Genomic DNA, 23148 nt, shown 5'->3' with positions numbered 1-23148 from the left:
ACATTAGTCAAGTAAATGATTTATATAATTCAAAAATAAGTTTGAATGAAAAATAAATAATATTTATTCAATGAAAAACTATAAAATAAGATATATTCAAAGTTGATTAAAATTACTTAAATTTTTATTGTAAATTAAATAATAAGAGTTTTTAAAAGTAGGTTAACCGGAAGTTAATTCTACTGTCGTACTCCATGAGACCCCCCGTTGTTTTGTATCACTAAAATGCAATGGCCGCCATCTTCAAGTCTTGTGAATGTTTTGGTCGTAGTTACGGATTCTGAGACATTTTCTATTTATGATATGAAATTATTTTACGAAAATTGTTTCAGTACATCGTAGGTGTTCATATTTATATTGCTTAAAGGTATGTACATTATACTTTCTTACTTTACTAGAAATATGTTTACATCTGAGTTTCCCATATTTTATGGGTATGTTCGTCGTGTATTATATTAAATTTATAGTTTATCTCACTAAGAAATACATGTCATTTTGTTATATTTTTCTCAGTTTTTATATTTTATGCCATTTCTTATTGAAATATACATCCTTTTTTTATATTATTGTACGTAGATTTCTGGCGTCATTCACTCTTATAAATTCTACAATAACTTTTATTTTGAATACAATCCAAATAATTACAATGCTTTCATGTGTTTCTATATAATTTTTCGGTATACGTTAGTGTTTACCTTTTTGATGTTTGGAGACATTTCAGTTTTCGTGCCACAATAATGGCGGCAGTGAATTTAACCTATCTATTTATTTTATATGTTTATCCACACTGTCGCTGCGATTTCTGTATTATTTCTTTACGATCCCTTATATTTTGTCGTAGGAAACAAATATTGTGACTTTTGAGTATCTTACAATTGGAACAATGACCTCGAGTCCGTGTGTAATGTCGTGTACGAGGACTAAAAATATTTTGCCGAGCGTATTGTGTTCTCAACTACAATTAGTAGAGAAGATTGAGACGGCGCAGAGATAAAACTACATTTTCAATTGCAGTGTGGTTGGTTAAAATTACTTTGAGGTTGCGGGAGCTCGCAACTGCTTCAGCTCGGGTTTTGCCCAAGATGAAATTTTCATCATGTCAGCTTCATCAGAATATGAAACTGTGGCCCAGCAAGTGAGTAAATCTCTCAATTATGAGCTTCCAAATTTGTGATAATACCTTCACATCCTAAGAAATTTACATCATGATATATTTGCATTATCCTACAAACTGTTGGTTAAGTTTTAGTTTGAATATAAATCTTATTTGTTTCTCACACACAGATGTGTGGTTTTCATGTATATAGGGAATGAATTTACCAAACACCATATTATAACCTTGCTCTCGCTGATAGCCAATAGAATAATTAGTTAGAATCTGTAGTATCTAACTGTTCATTTATATTCCAATATACCATTGATTTATTTTACCTATTCTCCAATACATGAGTTGTAGTGTTGCAAAGTATATTTTTTTTAGCTAAAATAAAGGTTTTGAATTGTATAGTTGTGTTATTGATATCCCTTAGAATTATAACATTATAGTAAATTTGTGTATTTGATTCTGAATTAGTTGCATCATGATAAGTTTATCATTCAAATGAGGACATTTGATATGAGCTTGTATATTAAATTGTTATTTTAACAATTTGCCCATAAATTTTAAATGATTATTTGTATTTCTGTTCTTCTGTTATAAATATGTTGTACTTGATTCTAGTTTTTATCTTTTCAATAATTTAAACCTGCTTAATTTTGTTTATAGACTTATGGGCCGGCCGCCTCCAGTGGAAGTATGTTTCAACATGTATTGGATGCAAAAGTAGTAAATATGGATGTACCAAGGGTTCGTACACCTGTTTTGAGGGCCATCCCTGTTTCAACAAATGATGGTGATCCTGAACCAGATTCAACAAACCATGAAAGTATTATTAAAAACTTCCATAAAGTGGACAAAAAGGACTTAGATTATTGTTTTAGTGAAAAAATCTGTGAGAGTGATATTTCTGTTGACCCTATTCCACACATTGTTCGTATTGAAGATACACAACTTGAGAACATAGGACACATTGGTTTTCCTATATTACAAGAAGGGGAAGATTCTAGTGATGAAAATTATGTAGATAATACTGCAACACTTATGCAAACACCACTGAATACAGCTATAGTGCAGAATGTCACTAAACTTCCACAGAACTTTACAATTAATGTTGATGCAGCAGTTAGTAATATTGCAACTATTCAAAATGTATCTCAAGATGGGGCTGGCAGTCAGACATTATGGCTCCCTACAATCCTTACAACAAATGCTCCAACAGACACCAAACTTGATGATGATGGACAGCCTTCTGTTTCACAAATAATAATTGCGAGTGAAGGTTACATGAATGATCAAAGTCCAACTGAACATAGAGCACATATAATTGATTCAAATTATACAACTCGTTCGAAGAATTCTAAAGTGCACATATTAAGCAATATTACTTTACCAAAAACTTCTAACTATTCACAACAGTATGTTTCTCAGAGTAAGGAGGTTTTCAGTACACAGAATCAAGTTTATAAGTTAAGTGCAAATGTGGTCTCTCAGAAGCATTTTAATAATTCGGTTTTATGCAACAAACCTAAGAGTCAATCACTTATTGGTGGCGCTACATTATCACCCACATTTATTAATAATAGTCCAGTGAAAAATATAACTTATGGCAATACATTTGCTAAAAGCACAAATACAAATAAAATAAATAATGGTGCTAACCTCAATGCTATTGTTGCTGCCTCATCAGGCAGTATGCAATGTCATATTTTGTCAAGAGTTGTGTCAGGACCTAATAAAGTGGCTGTTCATTCTGGAAAAAAATCCTTGAATACTTTTAAAGGTAAAAATTCTCAAGGACAAAAACATCAATCAAGAGCAGCAATTAAGATTATTCAGCAGGCTGGTTCTGTTCATAAGCCTGATAGTAAATTGTGGCCGATTGCAAGTGTCACTTATAAAACTCAACCTACTAATTTGAACAGTGTAGAATCAAATACACCCAAAGTTATTCAAAAAGTGGGAAGCCCTACTAATAAAATCCAGAATCCAATACCCTTACAGAAGGTTCAAAAGCCTGATCGATTAGTCTTGCAGTCTCCCTGTGGGCCTGTTTTGCTAACAACAGTTCCATTTAGTACTAGCATGACTAAAGGTCCTCATTATGTGCAATCTGGTGCTACTCCAAATTTACGGTATGTCCAAACATATGGACTTGACAATCAGCTCTCTACAATATCACAAGTTACTGCAAATCAGCAATTAACTGCACAAATATTACAATCATTATCTCAACCCAAGTTGATGCTTCAAACAAGCCATTCAAGCCAACCAATTATATCAAGAAGGAATGACATAATATCACCAAAGCAAGTTGAAGAATTAGCTGAAATCAAACCTGTTAATCAGAAACGGATTGTTTTGTAAGTAGTACTTTAACATACATAAAACCTTATATAACATAGTATAAGACTACTATTTACAAACTATTTAAGTTTTCTTTAGTGTTAATTCCGCCAATATTTGTCTTCTCAGGACGTGAATCATTGATTCATTGATTCAGTCCTGATGACAACACGTCCTGAGGATGCCTCGTGTAGAGGCGAAACACGTGTCGAATTGTTTTAAAGACAAATATTGGCGGAATTAACACTAAAGAAAACTTAAATAGTTTGTATAGTTATGGATTTCCGCAAAGTAACGCCTTATTCAATAAAAATAGACTACTATTTAATTATAAAATACTAATTTCTTGTATTATTTACAGTGGTGACAAGTCTACCCTACTTACTCCAGATGATCTGATTGGTACTGAAGAACGGCCAAATTTGTTAGAGGAATTAGGACGATATTCTTATCATTCGCTGGCTTTTGTTATGCTGGATCATACATATGCCTTACCGGTACAGAAAGAACCAGATATTTCCTCCCCCATATCACCAGCAGTCTCAGCAGTCCCAATTACGACATATAATGTTTCTCCGACTATGCCATCAGTTATAACAACACAAATCATAAGTCCTGTTATAAGTTCCCCCCTTAGCCCTATAATTAATTCTCCAGCTATTTTAAGTGCAAAGCAATATGATTTACCTACAACATCTATTGGAACAACATCAATGGGAACAATTGATATGACTCCAGTGCCGGTTCCATCAATGCCAATAAGTGCCATAACATATAAGCCTCAGGCTCCTCAAGAGGATGATGCTGCATCAATTATATCTTCAATTGAAGGTGAAAGAAGACCTCCAGAACAGGGAGGCAGTGACACTGAGACAGCGCCAGAAGTTGAGGAGGAAGGTAAAACTAGGTGTGTGTGTGATTTTACCCATGATGATGGATACATGATATGTTGTGACCGATGTGGTGAATGGCAACATGTTGATTGCATGGGCATTGATAGAAATAATATACCTGATGCTTATATGTGTGAACTTTGTCTACCACGACAAATCGATCGTGGACACGCGCGAGCAATACAAATGCGGAAGAGGGAAGAATTAAATGCTATTGGGGCATATGATTCAGATTCCTCAGAGCAAATAAAGCTACCTGGACAAAGAAGGAAGAGGTTGTTCACTGTAACTACATACACAAACACAAGTGGAAGTTGTGTCACTACATATAATTCAAGTCAAGCATTGGCACCATTACCACAACCAACTTTGACCTTACCCAAAAGAGGTCCAAAGAGACCTAAAAAAGCTGAGATTGTAAAGAAGGGAAGTACAAAAAGAAAACTTACAGATAAACGTATAAAACGCAAAAAGGAAATGATGTTGACTAGAAATAAATTCACTTCTAATATATCCAACCAGTCACATTGGCGCGATTTGTACGAAGTTGCAGTGACTAATCACTATAGTCCAGAATTAAGGGCAAAACTAATGAAATACAGTAATAAACTTGGTAATACACCTAACATGGCTACAGCAATAACTGCTCACTTGTGCACAACTGTTCCACATGCTGGTGGGAAAATACTGATTGCAACCAAAGATCTTAATGAAAACACACCAATCATTGAACTGAGAGGAAAATATATGCTATCAAATCAACACAGACCACAATTGCAAAATAGTGCTCGGGCAGGCAGTCAAAAGCCTGGACCGTTTGTATTTTTTTATAGACTACCTAAAGATAACACTCAAATATGTATAGACACAAGAACATATGGAAATGAAGCCAGATTTGTTCGAAGATCTTGTAAACCAAATGCAGAGTTACAGCATTGCATTGTGAAAGGTGCATTACATGTATACCTTGTTACTATTGGAGTGATACAATCAAATACAGAAATAACAGTTGGTCATGATACCGATACAAGTAAGCAACCTTGTGCATGTGGAAATCCCAAGTATTGTAAAGTAAATGGTTTAAATCCAGTAGCTACACGTAAAAGTTCTGATATCCCACAAAGGGAAAAGCGCAGTAGAAATAGATGCTATAGTTCATCATCTCCCATATCTCCACCGCTATCATCAATGATTACTCCTCCTATAAAAGATACTGTTTCTCCTTTCTCATTCAAAATGGACCAAACAATAAAAACAGAAAAGAAGTCTCCTATTAAGCATGAGCTTCCACCTATGTCACCAATCAAGGAACCTATATTATCTCCAGTTAAAGAACCAATAATGTCACCAGAATACAAACTTAATCTGATTATCAATGAAGAATTCAAAGAAGAGGAACAAGAATTTGATCTTACAGCTAAAGAAGAAATGAAACCTGATATAGATGAGGTTGATTATGTTAATGTTGTACCAAAATTTGAAGAAAAACATGAAGTTCAATATAAATCAGAATCAGAATCTGACGAAGATATAACACCAATTACCAAAGAAGATAAAAAGCCAATTATTAAAGAAGATGTCAATCCAATTTTCAATGAAGATTTAAAACCAATTATCAAAGAAAATGTAAAACCAACTATCAAAGAAGAGGAAAATATAGTTATCAAAGAAGATATAAAATCAATTATTAATGAAGACATGACAACAATAATAAAAGAAGATCTAAATGAAGAACCAATACATACTCCAGAAAAAGATCAAGAAGAATCAGAGCAATTAGTTGATGACATAGAAGAGACATCTAATCTGGAGACAACAGAAAAAATTATAGAGGAGGACAAACAAGTAAAAGAATCAAGAGCTAAATCTGCTTGTCATGACAGATCTTCAAGGTCAAGCAGGTCAATCTGTGTAAACCATGATTCCTTGGATGACAAAACAGATGACTCACAAGATAAAGTGCAGACTTCTAAGGCTAAAGAAAAAGAAAAACGGAAAATGGTAATATATTATTTATTTAATACTGATCTTTCACTTTTATTTGTAATGTATTTCTAACTTCTTATAAACCTTATTTTTTTTTATAATAGACACGTGAAGAACGTAAAATGGAGGCGATAATGAAAGCGTTTGAGAGAATGGAGAGAGCTGAACAAAGAAAACAGGAAGTGAAGGAGAGACAAAAGAGGCGCGAATCTGATCCATATCCACCCAATAACTACAATGATAAAGATGATGATGAAGATGCTCAAAATTCACACAAAAAGAGAAAAAGGTGAGATAAAGATAAGTTTTAATATTGTATTAATATTAATAGCAATACATTTTAAATAAATTGTATTGTAAATTACAAAGGTAATAAAAACATTATTATTTAAAACATACTAACATTATTAATGTATTTAATAACTTTAAAAGATAATTTAAACAACATTAAAATTTTGCATCAACTATATTATTTATCAAATTGTTTTTGTAGACGAAGAGGTCGGGCTAGAACAGCATCTCAATCAAACAGGCGCCGACTTAATTCTGTTGACAGTGATTTAGTAACATCAGGTGATGAGGCACAAATTATGTCTCCAAACCAGGATTCCTCAAGAATTGACCCTCCTTCTACACCTATGGACACAGACAAACCCAATGAACCTTCAGAGGTATGTATTGTTTTTTTTTATCTCATATAGTTTATAAATTAAATAAATCAGGATTTTATTTTGCATGTTTGCATTTCCAATTTTAGACATTTTGCAACATGTTGATATTATTATTTAAACATAACCTTCATTCAGAACCTAATTGAAGGCTTTTGTTACAGAACCTAGGTTTAAGTTCTGCATGTCTTCTTGTTGAGGCAGCAGTTGGTTCTGTAGAGTCAGCATTTAAGCAACCGAAAACAAAGAAAACAATGGCCACTGAGTGGGTTGGTAGATCCCCTGATAGAACTCCATCACCATATAATTCACCATACCGACCCTCTCTTGTATCTGCTACATCATTGGAGAGCTTAGTGAGAGTTGCCTCAACTATGATTGGAGACCTTAGTGGTGGGCCTGAATATCATGACGAAGATCCTTGTTCTCCACCTAGAACACCAGGCAGAGATAGGAACAAGCCTCCAAAGAAAGCTAAAAGAATAACTAGAAGTACACCAGCTATAGAAGTTCCCGAAGTGACACCACCAATGCAACATAGTGCTAAGAAACGTTGGCTTAGGCAAGCAATCAGTGAAGAAAGTGATACACCCTGCACAGGTATGTATTGATTATAAAAAGAAATTTAAAGATATTAAAGAATTAGCTTTCTTCAAATCTTTAAAAACATATTTTTATAATCAGTTGATGAAATTAAGTTTGCAAATGATATTTTCCACTAGTTTTGAGTTTACAACAAAAATAAATGAATTTAGAATAGTTTATACTGGACAGTAAAATAATTGTTACATGTATAACTCTAAAATCCAGCACAAAAATACAGACAAAATACTCATATTTATTAATGGAATTGTAGGTGGGTCTAGAAACACAAGGTTAGCAATTTATGAATAACATTGTTAATACATACTTTGTTCTTAAATGTGTGTATACACAGACATTGAAATTTGTCAATAAAACCATTTCAATTCTAGTTTTAAATTTGTTTCAGAATCACCTCCCAATGAAATGGTACCACCATTGAAGAAACGAAGACTAGCTAGGGAGTCATTATCCTGTGAACAAAATAATATTCCTGTGAGTATTAATTATTATTATTTAAAATAAATAATGTGAAATATTTGAATTTTTTGCAAAATTATTTAGCAGGTATGCCTATAGTATATTATATTCACAAGACAATACTAATAATAAATTTTTTTTTCTATTTAGTGCAATGATGAAACTTCACCAGTTTTGACCTCTGAAGATTCTCCTGTTAAAGATGATTCTCATGCTGTAGCTCGTCAATACAAACGGAACATAATGGATATGTACACAAGAGATCGGACTCGTTCAGACAGTGGACAGGGTTCTGATGATCAATGCAATATTGACCATGATCTACTTCATGTTACTTATAAAGGACCACATGATAGGACTGAACATATTAGGAGAATAATTGGAGTTCCAACACCAGAAGAAGAAATGCCACCAGAAATACATAAACCCATTGACATACCAGTTAACAACAATAATATTGATATAGAAGAGTGTAATAACAAAGTTATACCCATGGATATTGATACCACAGTAATAACTCAGACAAAAATTGATTCAAATGATCATAATGAGGTGAAAAATGTTGGAAGTCCTCCAGAGAAAATACAAACTTCACAATCTGCAGACACTAGTTGTAGTTCTTCACCACAACGTGATGAAATGGATGACATACAGAAGAAAATACATTCATTTCACACTGAAAACATTCAAATATTAAAAAGTAGGAACAAGAAACCACCAAAAGAGCAAAGAAAAAAGGTCAACTTAAACTTTGACCTTAATATGGTAGACGATCAGATCAGCATACAGTTGAGGACAGATGATAATACCAATACAAGGTCAGATGTAAATGGTGATATCCAAGATGACACAAACTCTCTCTCTCCAGAAAATATACCTTTACCACCTGTTGAATCTATACCCTTACCAGCCCCAGAAACTATACCATTACCTGAAGAAACAAATCCAATGCCATTAGTACCACCACCGGAAACTATCCCACTCCCAGAGGATCCAATTGAAGCGAATCCAAGTGTACAGCCGGAGTCACCTGTATTAGATGAGAAAGAACCAGAGAGGCCATCAGTGTTAGAATCAACAGTTCCATTCTCTTCTCGTTTTAACTCAACAGGCCTCTTCTCTGGCATATTTAGCAATATATCGCAATCATTCAAAGTGGACTCATCAATAAATGAGAATATACCAAATATGTCTGTAATTAAAAGTGCAATAGATAGGACTACAAGTTTAGACAGTAATATATTTGATAAAGACAGTATTACCGCTGCTGATGATTTGAAAAGTGTGCAAGAAATTTTAACGCGTGTGAGCAATATGCACTCAAATAACAGTGTTTTGTTATCGGATGTGTTGAGTAGTTCTAATAACAGTAGTGTATTGCCTGCGGTGTCACCAAGGCCGGCCAAGCCATACTGCCCCAGGAGCAACGATCCGCGGCTTAACCCACCCACTGTTGAAAAATCTAAACCAGTAAGAAGGAAGGTTAGTGAACAATTAATTTTTAATATTTATTAATTAATATATTAAATAAAATGCCTAAAGATTTGGTGCATGAACCAGTCAACTCAGGTTGTTTTGTTAAGATTAATAGTAGCCAGTATGTTTAATGCACAATAACACTGATTTACATTACTAAAATGGGCTTGATTTATTTATTGGACTTGAAATTATTTAATTTATAATGCTATATTGATGTTAAATATTCTTAACTTAACAAACTAAAAAAAAGTTAATAAAAGGAAAACTTATATCTATAGTGTTCAACAAATGAGACTTATGGATTCAAAATGCTGAAGTCTTATATCCAACAGTCATCTTATTTCCAACACCTGATTTCCTCATTATGCAATATTTGTGTTTTGTTTTTCATTATCATTTATTCAATTAGATCAAGGCTTACCATTGCTGATAAGATATAACAATTTGTTACTGTATATATATATAGCATATACAGCAATTATGATGTATATAAAAGTTATTGAAGTAACAACTTGTTACCAGTTCTGCTCTAGACCAGTAACCTTTCCAGTTTCCTATACTATTCTTCCTACTGTGGCTCTTGTGGAAACCGGAAAGTATACCACAAGTTAGCTAATATCGCCTTAAAGTAGACCACCAAGGTTAGAGTTTTTTTATATATAAGAGGGGGCAAACGGGCAAGAGGCTCACGGTATGGGGAGAGGTGAGGCAACCGTCGATGGACATCCTCAACAACAGGTGTCAAGAAATGTGTTGCCGTCCTTTAAGGTGGAAGTATGCCTTTTTTCTTGAAGATCCCTAAGTCGTATCTGTTCAGGAAAACCAAGATAGTATTTGTTTTCTTATTTAAATGGTAGTGATTGGTACTAAAGATTGAAACAATTTTATTTATAATTTAGTGATAGACTGTAGTATTCTGATTTGCTTGCTTATCTTGACATAAAACAGACATAGACATTGAAAATGACCACTACGAAGAGAGGTGTTTTTATTTAGTTGTTATAATTATCACTCTCCACCATTGTCTGTTGATTTGTTTAATTGCATCTGTGAAAACAACAAAAGAAAAAATAGGATTCAACTTACAAACAAATACCTAATGTTATGAAGTTCATAGCAATAAAACAATTTGAAGATATTTGAGCTTTAAATTGAGATATTTTATTTTGAGGCTTATTTAATTGAGTTTTATTTATAGATAATCTATTCTTCTACAATTAAGGGCCTTGCCAAACTCACTTTCCGGAAAAATAGCATAAAAAAGGAACTTTCTGTGGAGGTCTGGTGAAAAAATCCTTTTTTTATATCCTCTATAAAAAGCCTTGTTACGTTAATTTCAGATTTGTTGTATGTAATATTTTAATATTTGCTATCTTGCCGTTTGCGATAATTTATCAATATTAATGTTGAGTAAGTTTTAACCTTGTTACCCTGTGTGTTGAGTATGGTGCAGTGCAGAGTGCTTCCTGCTGTGGCTTATATGGACGGAGCACCACAAATGAGCCAATATCACGCTTCAGTAGACCACGAAGCTAAGAGTATGTTATTTCGGTTGGTGATAACGAATCTACCAGTGTTTACTGATTGGTGCCAAGATTGAACAAACTTTTATTTTATTATTATACCCGAAACAAGTATACATGCTGTTAGACTTTAATGGATAAACACAGATCATATTGCGTATATAAAACACTAGCTGACCCGACAGACGTTGTTCTGTTCATAATAAAATAAAAAATCTTGTGGGTGTACGTAAAATTGTTAGCTGACCTCTACTCGACGAAAGGAGTATTCCTACCAAATTTCAAGTCTCTACGCCTTATGGTTCCAGAGATATCGTGATGAGTGACTATATACGTGGAAATCTCTTATATATATAGATTTAGTATCAAAAGTGCAGTTTTGTAAGTGCCCGCTGCCCGCTGACGTCACGCAAATGTTATAAGATGATGGTATGTCGGGCGCAGCTCTCTATCCTGGAGTACCGCAAGCGGCACGCGGGCCCGGCGCCGGGCGACGAGGCGGGCGCGGGCGAGGGCGCGGCCCCCGACTGGTGCTCGGGCTCCAGCACGTCGGGGTCGTCGTCGCTGTCGCCGCAGCGGTTGGACGCCGCCGCCGCCGCCGCCGTCGACGAGCTGGAGCTGCGGCTGCACAAGGACCTCACCTCGCACTTGCCTAAAGGTAACACTCCTTCACAGCTTCCCGGACCAGTGGTTGTGTGGCCCCATCTCGGTTTCTTTCTGTGTTTTTTTTTTTATAACCCTTTATTTACTACAATCTGTCTCCTTTCTGGGACATTCAGCAGTATGTTGGTTAGTGCTATCGCTGGCGCGCTCGGTATGTGACCTGTGTCATCCTCAAATGTTAAAACAGTAGATGTGTTTACTGTGTATGAGGTGATCGTATTAAATCTTGGGGTATTTTGCGTTTTAGGCGTAGCGCTTTGTTGAGGTTTTCCATAAATGGCCGAGCCAGAGTGTTTGGGTGTATTTCGATGCGCTCTTTGTAAATTCTGGTATGGCGTACAATTTCCTCTCTTACGGTCAGCAGGCGTAGGTCGCGGTGTAATAATTCGTTGGGTACGAACCAGGGGGCATTGGTTATCATGTCTGTGTGACAATATTTACAAGTTAAGATTGTTATTCTATTCTAAAAAGAATTATACGTATTGAAGTATTAATTATTATAATAAATATGGGCAGAGTACACGATTACGAATTCAATTAGTGTATCTACCCGGTTGCAGTGGTCTTATTGAAAGGCAACGCATGTTACCTACAAACATTTGAAATCTGAAAAAATTTTTATAAAATCGTGATCAATTAACTTTCGGGTGGCATATAAGTTTGTACTCCTTCTCCATTAAACGATATAAATGTATACGGATGATACATTTTATACATTCACTAGCTGACCCAGCAAACGTTGTATTGCCGATATTAAAATCGCAAATAAAAAGTCAAAAAAATTAAAAAAAAAATCGTGTGGACCACCCCTTAACATTTAGGGGGATGAAAAATAGATGTTGTCCGATTCTCAGACCTACCCAATATGCACTCAAACTTTCATGAGAATCGGTCAAGCCGTTTCGGAGGAGTTCAATGTTTAACACCATGACACGAGAATTTTATATATTAGATGATAATCAAAGTTTGTCACTACTTCATCGTGTAGTAACTGACAATCAATATGGCGTCGCGTCGTGGGAGTGCGGCGTGATTAATATTTACATACATTAATAATTCATAGGAACTACTTGTTTTTGTTATTCGAAGCGAATTGTATTGTCTTACCAAGTCGCCATGTGTATTGCTCGTTTACAATAACTGGCTTCTCTTGGTATGCTATTAGAGCGAATTTTCATATTTTTATTCCATTATTTCTCTGTCAGCAACTATACAGGACCATCGTAGGCGCCACTTGATGTTGGTTCAATCTGGACAATTCGACTCTGGTAATATAAATACTAAAGGTGAAATGTGCAAATACTTCAAAACAAGTACGTTTGTAAGCAGTGGGTGGACACTCCTTTCATTCATTTAACATTTCTAACGCTCGGACATTATTGCACAGGATGCCGGGTATATGGTTAAAAAAAGCGCGTATACCTTCTTTTAAAGCCAGCAATGCTAGTGTGATTCCTCTGGTATTGCAAGAGAATGTGGGCGGCGGTGATCACTTAACACCAGGTGACCCGTACGCTTGTTTATACTTCTTTTCCATAAAAAAGGTTTTAGTTCTCAGTTAAGGAAACTACCTACCCTGTGCACTGTGAGTCCCACGCGCAATTCGAATACCTAAAATCATTTCCACGATAAACAATGTAACATAACTGTAAGCAACACTATTTACGAGTCGGCGTGTTATTAAAACATAAACCGGAGGTATTTACATAACCTTGACCACACTCGTACTGTTATACAATTATTTTTATTACAGTAACACTTGTTCGAGGTTAGGTGTATGTTACTGGAAATGTGAAAATTAGTATACAATTTCTATTAAGTGTATGCAGTGACGAGTTAACTTAAGAAATATTTTTTAAAAAGTTTGTCTAAACATTTGAAACACAAATTTACTACATACTAAAGACCCGTTTCTGATTATTTTAACCAATTGCTGTAATCTAATTTAACACATTTGAATTCCTTTTTGGGAATTTTTTACCCGATTTATGTAATATTACTAACTACTGATTACATAAATTCTAGTTAGCACATGAATACTTATACAACTTTGAGTATTAATCATATTCTACGATGCCAGCTGCTATGGTAATTGGCTGACTAATTTGTTTACGATGGATTTCTCATAGATTTTGATTGAATAATTAATGTAGTGCTGAGTTATCGCGGTAAATACTCACATAATTGTTGTAAGCAATAGATAATATTTTCTCTACAGAATTCTAAATTCACCGAAAGAAATCATTCTAAATCGACCAGAAATAAAGCTGCATTTGATTCGTTAGAAAATTCAAATATTTTTAATATAGACGTATCGTAACATTGATAGACATTTTGCTGTTTCTGTGACGAATATTTTTTTACAACAATAATATAATTCAATGTGGTATATGGTGGTAGCCTTCTCGGAAACCAGGTTGTCCAGGTTCTTCTTTTATCACATCTAATTATAATGTAGGTATCCAATTATCAATGAGAATGAAGTAATTCTGATAAATTAAACAAATACATATATTTCTAGGGTACTTTTCATATAATTATTTATATAGACAATTTCTCAACTGTTTTTTTTATATAAGATGGGGTAAAAGAGCAGCCCGTAATTGATTCCACAACGTGGCTGTGTGTTTTGCAAGAAATTTGTTGAAAAACGTGCGGTTGTGGAATGCCAGACGTCAACGTAGTGCGGGTGGAATTTTGCAGTTTGACGTAATGTTCGGTGGCGGAAAACGGCTGCTGGTATCAATATGTGATATATGCTGTAGAAGATACAAAGAGAATCCACATCTCTACGCAACACCAAAGAAGCAAGTCGATCAGGGATGACTTGATGGTCGATGATTCGAGCTACTCTTCGTTGTATGCGGTCAAATGGAAGAAGCTGGTAGGTACTGGGGAGTACCCGCCCAAAGGTGAGAACAGTACTTCATGTGAGGCCGAATGTGCGCCTTATTACATAGTTGCAGGCGATGGCTTATATAGTGAAGTACTACTGTCTCGCCTTACTAAGTACACCAAGCTTTAGAGGCCAGTTTGGCCTTCTCTTCCAAATGACCACGGAACTGAACATCGCTCTATATATCGACGCCATGTATATTTATATATTATAAGGCCTAAAAATCGTTCTTTCTGAGTTTCTGCTGTGATATCCTCTAATAACAACAATTTCGGTTACAAAGCCGTGTATGAGTGGACGTGTGTACGTTTGGCATTTCCTGTCTGCGCGACACCCTCGTATATACATTGCCGTTTTCCATCAAGCTAATTTAAAGCAATTGGGCCATCAGTCTCATCTATTTAATATTATTTTGAACATGAATAGTGATTGTGAAGGGCACTAATCTCTGGACTTTTAATTATTTTGTATATGATAAAGAGATTCATCAGAAATTTAGGTGTTAGGCTATGTAGATACCTCCACCTCTCAGCTAGCCCTATGATTGTTGTGTAATATGTTCCATATCTGAAGATATCCTTCATCAGGGAAAAACGGGATACGGTTGACCTTGATGAAGAACCTCCGAATGATCCGAAACTAGTCGGTACCTACACAGATAAATCGTGAGTAAATCCGTGTGAATAAATAAAGTAAAAAGTGAAATGATTGCAGGAGTGTTTGACGCACAGCCGACCGCGTCGGAGCGGCAGAGGGAGAACCTGAGCTCGCGGCTGAGGCGGGAGTTCGGACTGGCGCTGCCCGACGACGAGGAGGCACGCTCCGCCCCCGAGCACGCGCTCTCGGCCGCAGGTACTACTTCAATTGTTATTATTTGAAAAAAAAAGTTCCACACGGTTAGATAGAGAAAGAGATTACGGAACTCCGTTTTTCACGGTCCTGAAATAACCTGGCTTCATGCTATTGTTCGTTCACGCTAACTTGGATCCTATTAACTACACCTCGACTTGATCGAGGAGTGTGCGTGTGGTTTGAACTTTCTCATCCTTTCCATCAAACCGAATATCATTTATTCATAAAGGTATATTAAGTATTTATAAGAGTTTATTTTGCCAATTGTAGTTAAAACTACGTAGGCGTAGTTTTTATTGTTTTTAATGATAAAATGTATAATTTTGACATGAGTTGTAATGTGTTGCATGTGTCGGTCCACAGAGGGCGCCAGCGAGGCAGGCGCCAAGCGCTGTGACAGGTAGAGGCGGCGACACTACAAAGTAACAATATTTTTGTAAATCTCAAGAGTGGCTAATGTAATATATCATTAATTATAAATGTTATCGAGAGTGGCGCGCGGTGTACATTCACGATGGAGCCCGGCTCTCCTAAAACCTTCGCGATTCTCTGCAAGTACAAATTGTTTTTTATTTCCCCTTGTGTACATATTGTATATAGTGCTAGTGTAAGAGGACACGTAGCGTAATGTATAATGTAACTAACTCTATGATACGAGAAAGATTTTTATATATGTACAATGTTCGTGTATCTTATTGATATGTTTATTTATTATTATCAACGTAGCGCGTCCTAGGGTACGTCGCCTACATTTTTGTACGCATAATGTGTAAGTAAATTATAGTAATTGTTTTTATTGTTTGTTTTACTTTTTTTAGTATTTAAACCCGCGTCGGGCGGCTCTAGTTACGGATTCGTGTTAGCCATTCATAGAGGTTACGTTGTGTGTCATAATATACAGTGAACGTGTGTTTGCAATATTTCATCACAATTTTTGCTGTCGTTTTCGATCGCACCGGTCGATTGCGTTCATTTAGTTTCTGTTCAATTTATCGCAAGAAGGGTTTATTATTCAGCAACCCTATCTGTGTTATTAATAACCGCGAAGTTATTCCAAATTTAAAATTTTTCGTCTCCATCTTATCATTTGTCATATGGATGAAGTTACATGACACGGAGAAGTTATTTTAAACTTGGAGTAACTTAACATTGCGTTTATTAATAAGAAGTATATGTTTTTTGGTTGACATTCACTTTCAATACTCTGTCGCATTTTATTCATAATGTCTTGTGTATCGTTTGTTTGCGACTTTCGTTAAGAACTTATACAATAGTTAGTTTTATTAAGTCATGTAATTGTCGATTTTTTTTGCGGTTCAGTGTTTGATATTTTCTATATTTTTATCAGTGTGGTCGTCTGCCATGTATTTTTGAGGTTGATAATTGTTTGTCAGAATGTGTTATAAATATCATTTAAAATGAGATGTAATTGTGTTTTATGCACTTTAATATATTTGTGAAAACATATAGAGGTAATGTTGATGTCGTACAGTAACAATTCAATGATACAAAGAAGACAACGAATACATGTTGTGAGTAGTTTGGAGCGAACATAGATACACACAAACACATGACCAGTGAGTTAGTGAGATGCAAAATATTCAAATTGTTGTAATAATATTATCAATATTATGCTCCTATACGGGCCTAATAGATTTAGGCTGGATTTAAGTGGACAGATTCTTCAAGTCTTAAGTTGGGATTGTTTTTTATATAACTACTTTTGCGCAAATCTCCAGAGTCCAGTGATTCAGAATTTCTTTCACCTAGACCTTAATATATATACGCCATAAGCCCAGTGTTAACTGATAATAACATGTATATTCACTATTATCAATCCTTATTATAGTTACTGTATCATGATGTCTAATGACTTAATTAAAAATAGATAAACTTCATTTTTGTCATTGTACAGACAATCAGTCATTCACAGACTGGCTGAATCTTGAATGACAGTTACACACTGTCTGTCTAAATAAATTAATTTCATATGAAACACCGTTTGGCCTCCACTCAATATGACATTGAACCTTACCGCCTATTATTTTATTATTATTTAAGCACTCGACACAGTAATTAATCCTTTTTGAGTAATCACAATGTCTTATACCCGTGATTTAGAGTTTAGAGTATAATTTTTATGGTTCTCAACTCTAAGTAACTAGTTACATATAATATGAAATAAATTTATCAACATAATTTTTTTTTGATATGTATTTGTTACATTAATTTGATGGAAAGAGGCAGCTTTTGAAAGAAAATTTTGTAAACAACTTCATGCAATCTTGAAGCAATTGATATTTTAACATGATTTGAGTTCATTAAGCATAATAAAATAATTAGTTTTTAGTAAATTTGTTGCAATAAACGCCTAAAGGCATATAGGTGTATTATATAGGGTATTAATTGAAATACAAACCTTACTGATGTACAGTTGGGGCTTATTGTTGGTGGAAACAGAGCTCACAGAGACTGACTTTATGACATGGCTGTGATCAACAATGGCTCACTTTAAAACAACAAAAATAAACAGTTGTTGGTTACTTTGATTGTTTAAGAAACAATATAATGTATAAGTTGTTCATACACTACTGGCGTCAGGTACGCAAACTAAATAAAATATATATTGTCAAAAAAAAAATGAAGGAATCGCCAACACCACCGCAAGTTCCCAACTGTACCCATTGCTTAATTGTAATAATTAATGTAGGAATACAGTGATGTTCATGAGGTCTGCTTGAGTTATTGTATAGCATCACTCATTTTATATATTCATGTATATTTTACACGTCATAGTGAAATAATGAAAAATACCCTACCCCCAAATCAAAAGTATAAGTTGAAAATAAATAGGAGCTTTTAGATTTTCTTGTTTATTCTTCATAATCTCAATATTCAGTTTCTTTCACTGACAACTTATACTTAAACATGTTAATGTTGTGTAAATATTAATATGTACTTGTAATATTTATTTATTAATACGGAACATCAACTTCATCTTATATTTAACAAACAATGAGTCTTACTTTATAAAGAAACAAACACTGATACACATGACTATAATAGATGAACACATCACTCAATGTGAATATTAAGTTTGGCATTGTATATACTTTGTGAGTGACACTGTGTCTAAATTATTTGTGCTCCAGGACCTTTTATAAAGTATTATAAGAATAATTGTATGTTTTGAACCATTTGATATATTTTCAATCGATTGCCATATGAATATATATAATTTATTTGCAAGATATTGTATGTTGTGTATCAATAAGCTTGAAACATTTATTGAATTACAATTTCTCACGCGTTTATTTTATTATTTATTTGCATTATTGCAACAGTCTTATATAATATCAATTATAATTATTGTATTGATAAATTTTCTAATAATGCTTCGTTAATAATATGCCGTCGCGAAATAGATAGAGATGTTAAATGTTATAATTTGATTGGCCGAGTGAACATCACTGGCTTGTGTTTGTACAGAGATATTTTTTTAGATTTGGATTATAGAACGAGGCGAGAGTCGTTTAATTAATTATAATATATGTATGGGATGAATGTGTAAATAATTAAACCTGGTTGTTAACTAGGATATAAAATTGCCACTAAATGCCGCGTCAGAGCGCATTAAAACTTCATTTTGATTCATTGATTTTAAATTTAATTTGTAGTTTTTTGCAAATTGATTCTGTTAATAATTCTTGAATTAATTTAAGGTGCACTTAGTCTTGTAGTATTCTGGATGGAATCTTTGTGATATATAAACTTGTAATAATTATCATTCGGTAGACGAGTGTGTAAATATTTATTATCAGATAAGCAAAAGCTACATATATTTTGTTAACGACTCTGGACATTCATTTTAATCGATACTAAGAGTTCCGAGTGTCGGGTCTCTAAGGGCATGTATACATTATAACAATGGAATATTTTGCAATTATATCATAATTTTTTAATTAAATTAAGTGGATCGTAAAATAGAGCTGTATATTATCCAGATGTTAAATATTGTTTTATTTCTTTCTTAATTGTTTGAGGTAAGCATGTAAAATTAAAAATAATAATATAGAATAAAAGATGTTATGATAATTACATAAAATCTTCATTTTGAATAATCGTATTTTTCTTTGAACCTCCACTACTAGCTTCTCTATGAAACTATTGAATAATATAGGCATGGTGATCCCCATGGATTTTCTATATACAAAATTGGACTGTCAAGTCGTCTAAGCTATTCTATATCTAAGTCTATGGTTAGCCCTCATCGCAGGTTAGTTGTCTAGAGCGTAAACAAATACATTATAAAAAAGGACATCAATAGTGAAGTAAGTACATGAATACCACAATTTTGAGAATAATTTGATAATAACCCGTCCATTGGGCTAGACTGCCACAAAGCGCATGGCATGCGCGTTACCCACGCCAAGGTCAACAGGCTCGGGTTACACAATAAAATTATTGCTTTTAAAGTGTTTCAGCTTGTTTATAAAAACGAAAGTCAATGCTTTTGTTATTAAACAAGCTAGCGCTTTGTTAGATAACATAAACAATAGACACTAATTTAACACATTCAGTGCCATTGACACGCCTAGCGTGTCCACACTAATTCTTATCTGCATGCCGCCAGCACGCCGGGCGTGCTCACCGTTTTTCATCTATATCTCAAAGATTAGACAATATTATTGTCCGAAAGACTCTGAGCATAAACTTTCTGCCGTAAGCTAAAGTATTCTGAAGTGGTTCCAGGATCTGATATTTTTTTAAGGTTCATCAAAAATAATCTATTATGTTATGCCGCGAACATACCAGGCGTGTTCATCTCCAGCAGTTCTCAATCTTTTATATTATTAGGTCAATTTACTACATTTATAATGCCAATAATAAAATATAGAATATTTTTTATAAGTTATCATTTATTTTATTCCTTGGCACTTAGGTTGAACAAAAAAGATAAAATAAATTGCATAAAATATTTACCTATAATGTACCCCTTTAGGTACCTAATTATAAACGCTTATCAGCTGTTGTGTAACTCGGATCTGTTTCCTTCTCTCTCTTTCACCAATATCTTTTCATTCATCGGAAGAAGACAAAACCCTGCCCAGGATCTATTCCAATGTTATAAAGCTGAAGAGTTTGTTTGTTTGGTTGAACGCGCTAATCTCAGGAATAACTGGGCCCATTTGAAAAAATCTTTCGGTGTTTGATAGCACATTTATTGAGGAAGGCTATAGGCTACTTTTTATCCCTAAAAAGTAAATGGTTCCCGTAAGACGTGGGTAAAACCGCGGGGCACTGCTAATATTAGATACGTTTGGCGATCGTTTATAAATAAAGTCCCTAGTAGGAATACCATTTATTTCAGTTGCTTGCCAATTATTTTTTTGGTAATAAAACAAACCCGAGTGTCATAAAAAGATTAGGTGAGCCGCACATTGGGACGTTACCATGCCTGCCGTAAGGTCTGTAACAGAGAGCGCAACAGGCGGCGTCCTATTCCCACGTTTTATTGCACCACGGGCAGCAAGTCTTTAACATTAGTATAGCTCCTTACATCAGTGTTCGAAGTGTTCGACATCGGATGTTTCCTACGATCTCTTCCTTTCACTGGATTTACGTTTATACTTACGAAGACCCCGGCTTGTGTTATTGGACCCTGTGATTGCTTTTGCAAAGACCCCGGCTAGTGTTATTGGACCTTGTGATTTCTCTTGCATAGACCCCCGCTTGTGTTATTGGACCTTGTGATTACTCTTGCAAAGACCCCGACTAGTGTTACTTTTGTGATTGTTTTTACGACGAGCTCAGCTTGTCCTTGTGAAGAATTTGGTATCCTTACCGGCTTCGCTAATTACTTCGCTTAAAACGGTGGTAAGTTAAATTATACTCTTATTATAAATGTGAAAGATACCTACATAGTTCGTTTCATTAACGTGAAAAATAATAATCTTAACAAATACAGTGTAAACTCCAAATAACGACACTGAAGGGACTGTGCATTTTATGGCGTTATAGAGAGGTGTCGTTAAATGGAGAGAAGAAAAATCAGAATTCTAAAAATATTTCAGACTAGTTTTAGTAGTTATGTACACAAAAACAATCTTATTTAATCTTATTGGGTATAGTCTGTTATTTTTGTATGACGTCTTTTGCTTTTACTTCGCCATGTTTACAGTTTGAAAGTTTGTGAGCAACTGAGGTCTGACAAAAATGATACCGTATAGATAATGCATGACATGTATACGACATCAACGCATTGGGTAATAACCTGTAATGTTGGTGTAAGTGTTTATAAATAAATAAATGACGCCTATTTATTAGTCATGGTCAAAAACAGTAGATACACGTGCAAGCAATCCCAATTTGAAAACAAAAGAATGAATTTCTTAAATAAGTAACCAAAGGTTGAAATTCACTGATCAAATTACGATAAATACTTACCTTGGAATCTACTAACTGCCATAATTTAACTTTCAAAAGCACAAACACTGCTAAAAACAAAATATCTCTTCAGTAACTCGAGAAAGACTGATCAATAAACACGGTTGAAGCCGAAATAACGCTTTCTTTGATTTTACCTCTTAACAGTGCCGGTGAACACGCCTAGCGTGCTACGTAATTCCATCCTGCAGTGCCGCGAGCACACCTAGCATGTTTGCGTTTTTTATAGGGCGGCATCGCTGGGAAGTATTAGAAAATCGTGGTGGCATTGAATGTGTTAAACAAATTTCGTTTAAAGTATCATGCATTCTTTATGATTTTTTAGATTTATCTACAGATTACATTTCGATTACTACTAATGAATGTAGTAATTTTATATAACTAAAATATGCTTCAAAGTTACTAATTAGTAATAGAATAGTTACAAAACACCATAGATAATACAAAAAATAATTTTTAAATCGACTGCTACAGATAACTTTTAAGGCTGACCGCATTTTGACGGCTTGTGGTATTTTACACAAAGTTTTAAAATTAAATATTTTTACTTTTATAGTCTGTTAAATTACCTTTCTTGTGGTATATCGTGTAGCTTGTCTTACTCTGTGTATATTTAACGAAAAAATATCTGCTACCGTTGAGGGGGGCACTGTGTTGACTTTGTAACTACTTGGGGTAAATCATTTATCATAAAAATAAATAGTAATGGCCACGTAAATAGCAAAAAACGCCAAGGTATGAGGAGAGCAGCCATATGTTATATTACCTAATTAATTAATTATATACACATTGGAATCAATCCATATTTTTTATCGATAACTAACTAATAATATATATAGCTCTGATATAACTCTATATATTATATAGGGATATATCAGAGCTGCCAATATAATATATTATATATAATATATTGGCAGCTCTGCTATTACGTTCATTAGTTGATTATGTTGGTATCAAGATTTAGTACAATACAGTACAAGGGACATTTCTCATTATTTTGTATGGCAATCCCGCCTCTTGAACGTAGTGTTTAAATTCTCTTTGTTCGGAAATATAATTCGAGATCAAAAATGTAAGCAATGGTGCTGCCAACAAGAAAAAATAACCTTTTCCATTGTGTATGTTAAAATATGCTAAAATATCATTTTAAAATTATATATGTAGTCTATATACGTATAATTAAATACTGCACAACGTTTTCTCTTTGTAGAAAATACGTCCAAAAATTAAAATATAA

The 23148-nt window shown here is 34.3% G+C and overlaps 1 protein-coding gene across 2 annotated transcripts; it reads left to right on the top strand.

The window, feature by feature from the left end:
- The first annotated feature begins 211 nt into the window (after positions 1-211).
- On the top strand, positions 212-19585 carry LOC126972543 (uncharacterized). 2 transcript variants are annotated; one of them, XM_050819421.1, is made up of 12 exons: positions 212-367; positions 1015-1135; positions 1766-3459; positions 3804-6336; positions 6426-6610; positions 6815-6992; positions 7154-7589; positions 7981-8066; positions 8202-9533; positions 11498-11711; positions 15327-15464; positions 15828-19585. In XM_050819421.1, the coding sequence occupies exons 2-12, from the start codon at positions 1097-1099 to the stop codon at positions 15866-15868; spliced, it is 6876 nt and encodes a 2291-aa protein (XP_050675378.1). In that variant the 5' UTR covers positions 212-367; positions 1015-1096; the 3' UTR covers positions 15869-19585. The 2 variants fall into 2 exon arrangements, with proteins under 2 accessions (XP_050675378.1, XP_050675434.1); XM_050819477.1 differs by having other exon boundaries at positions 215-367; positions 842-1135.
- The last annotated feature ends 3563 nt before the right edge of the window (positions 19586-23148 follow it).

Source organism: Leptidea sinapis, chromosome 1 (genome assembly GCF_905404315.1).
Source record: "Leptidea sinapis chromosome 1, ilLepSina1.1, whole genome shotgun sequence".
NCBI lineage: Eukaryota > Metazoa > Arthropoda > Insecta > Lepidoptera > Pieridae > Leptidea > Leptidea sinapis.
The sequence above is the reverse complement of the archived record's forward strand: the minus strand, read 5'-3'. Positions and strand labels throughout refer to the sequence as shown.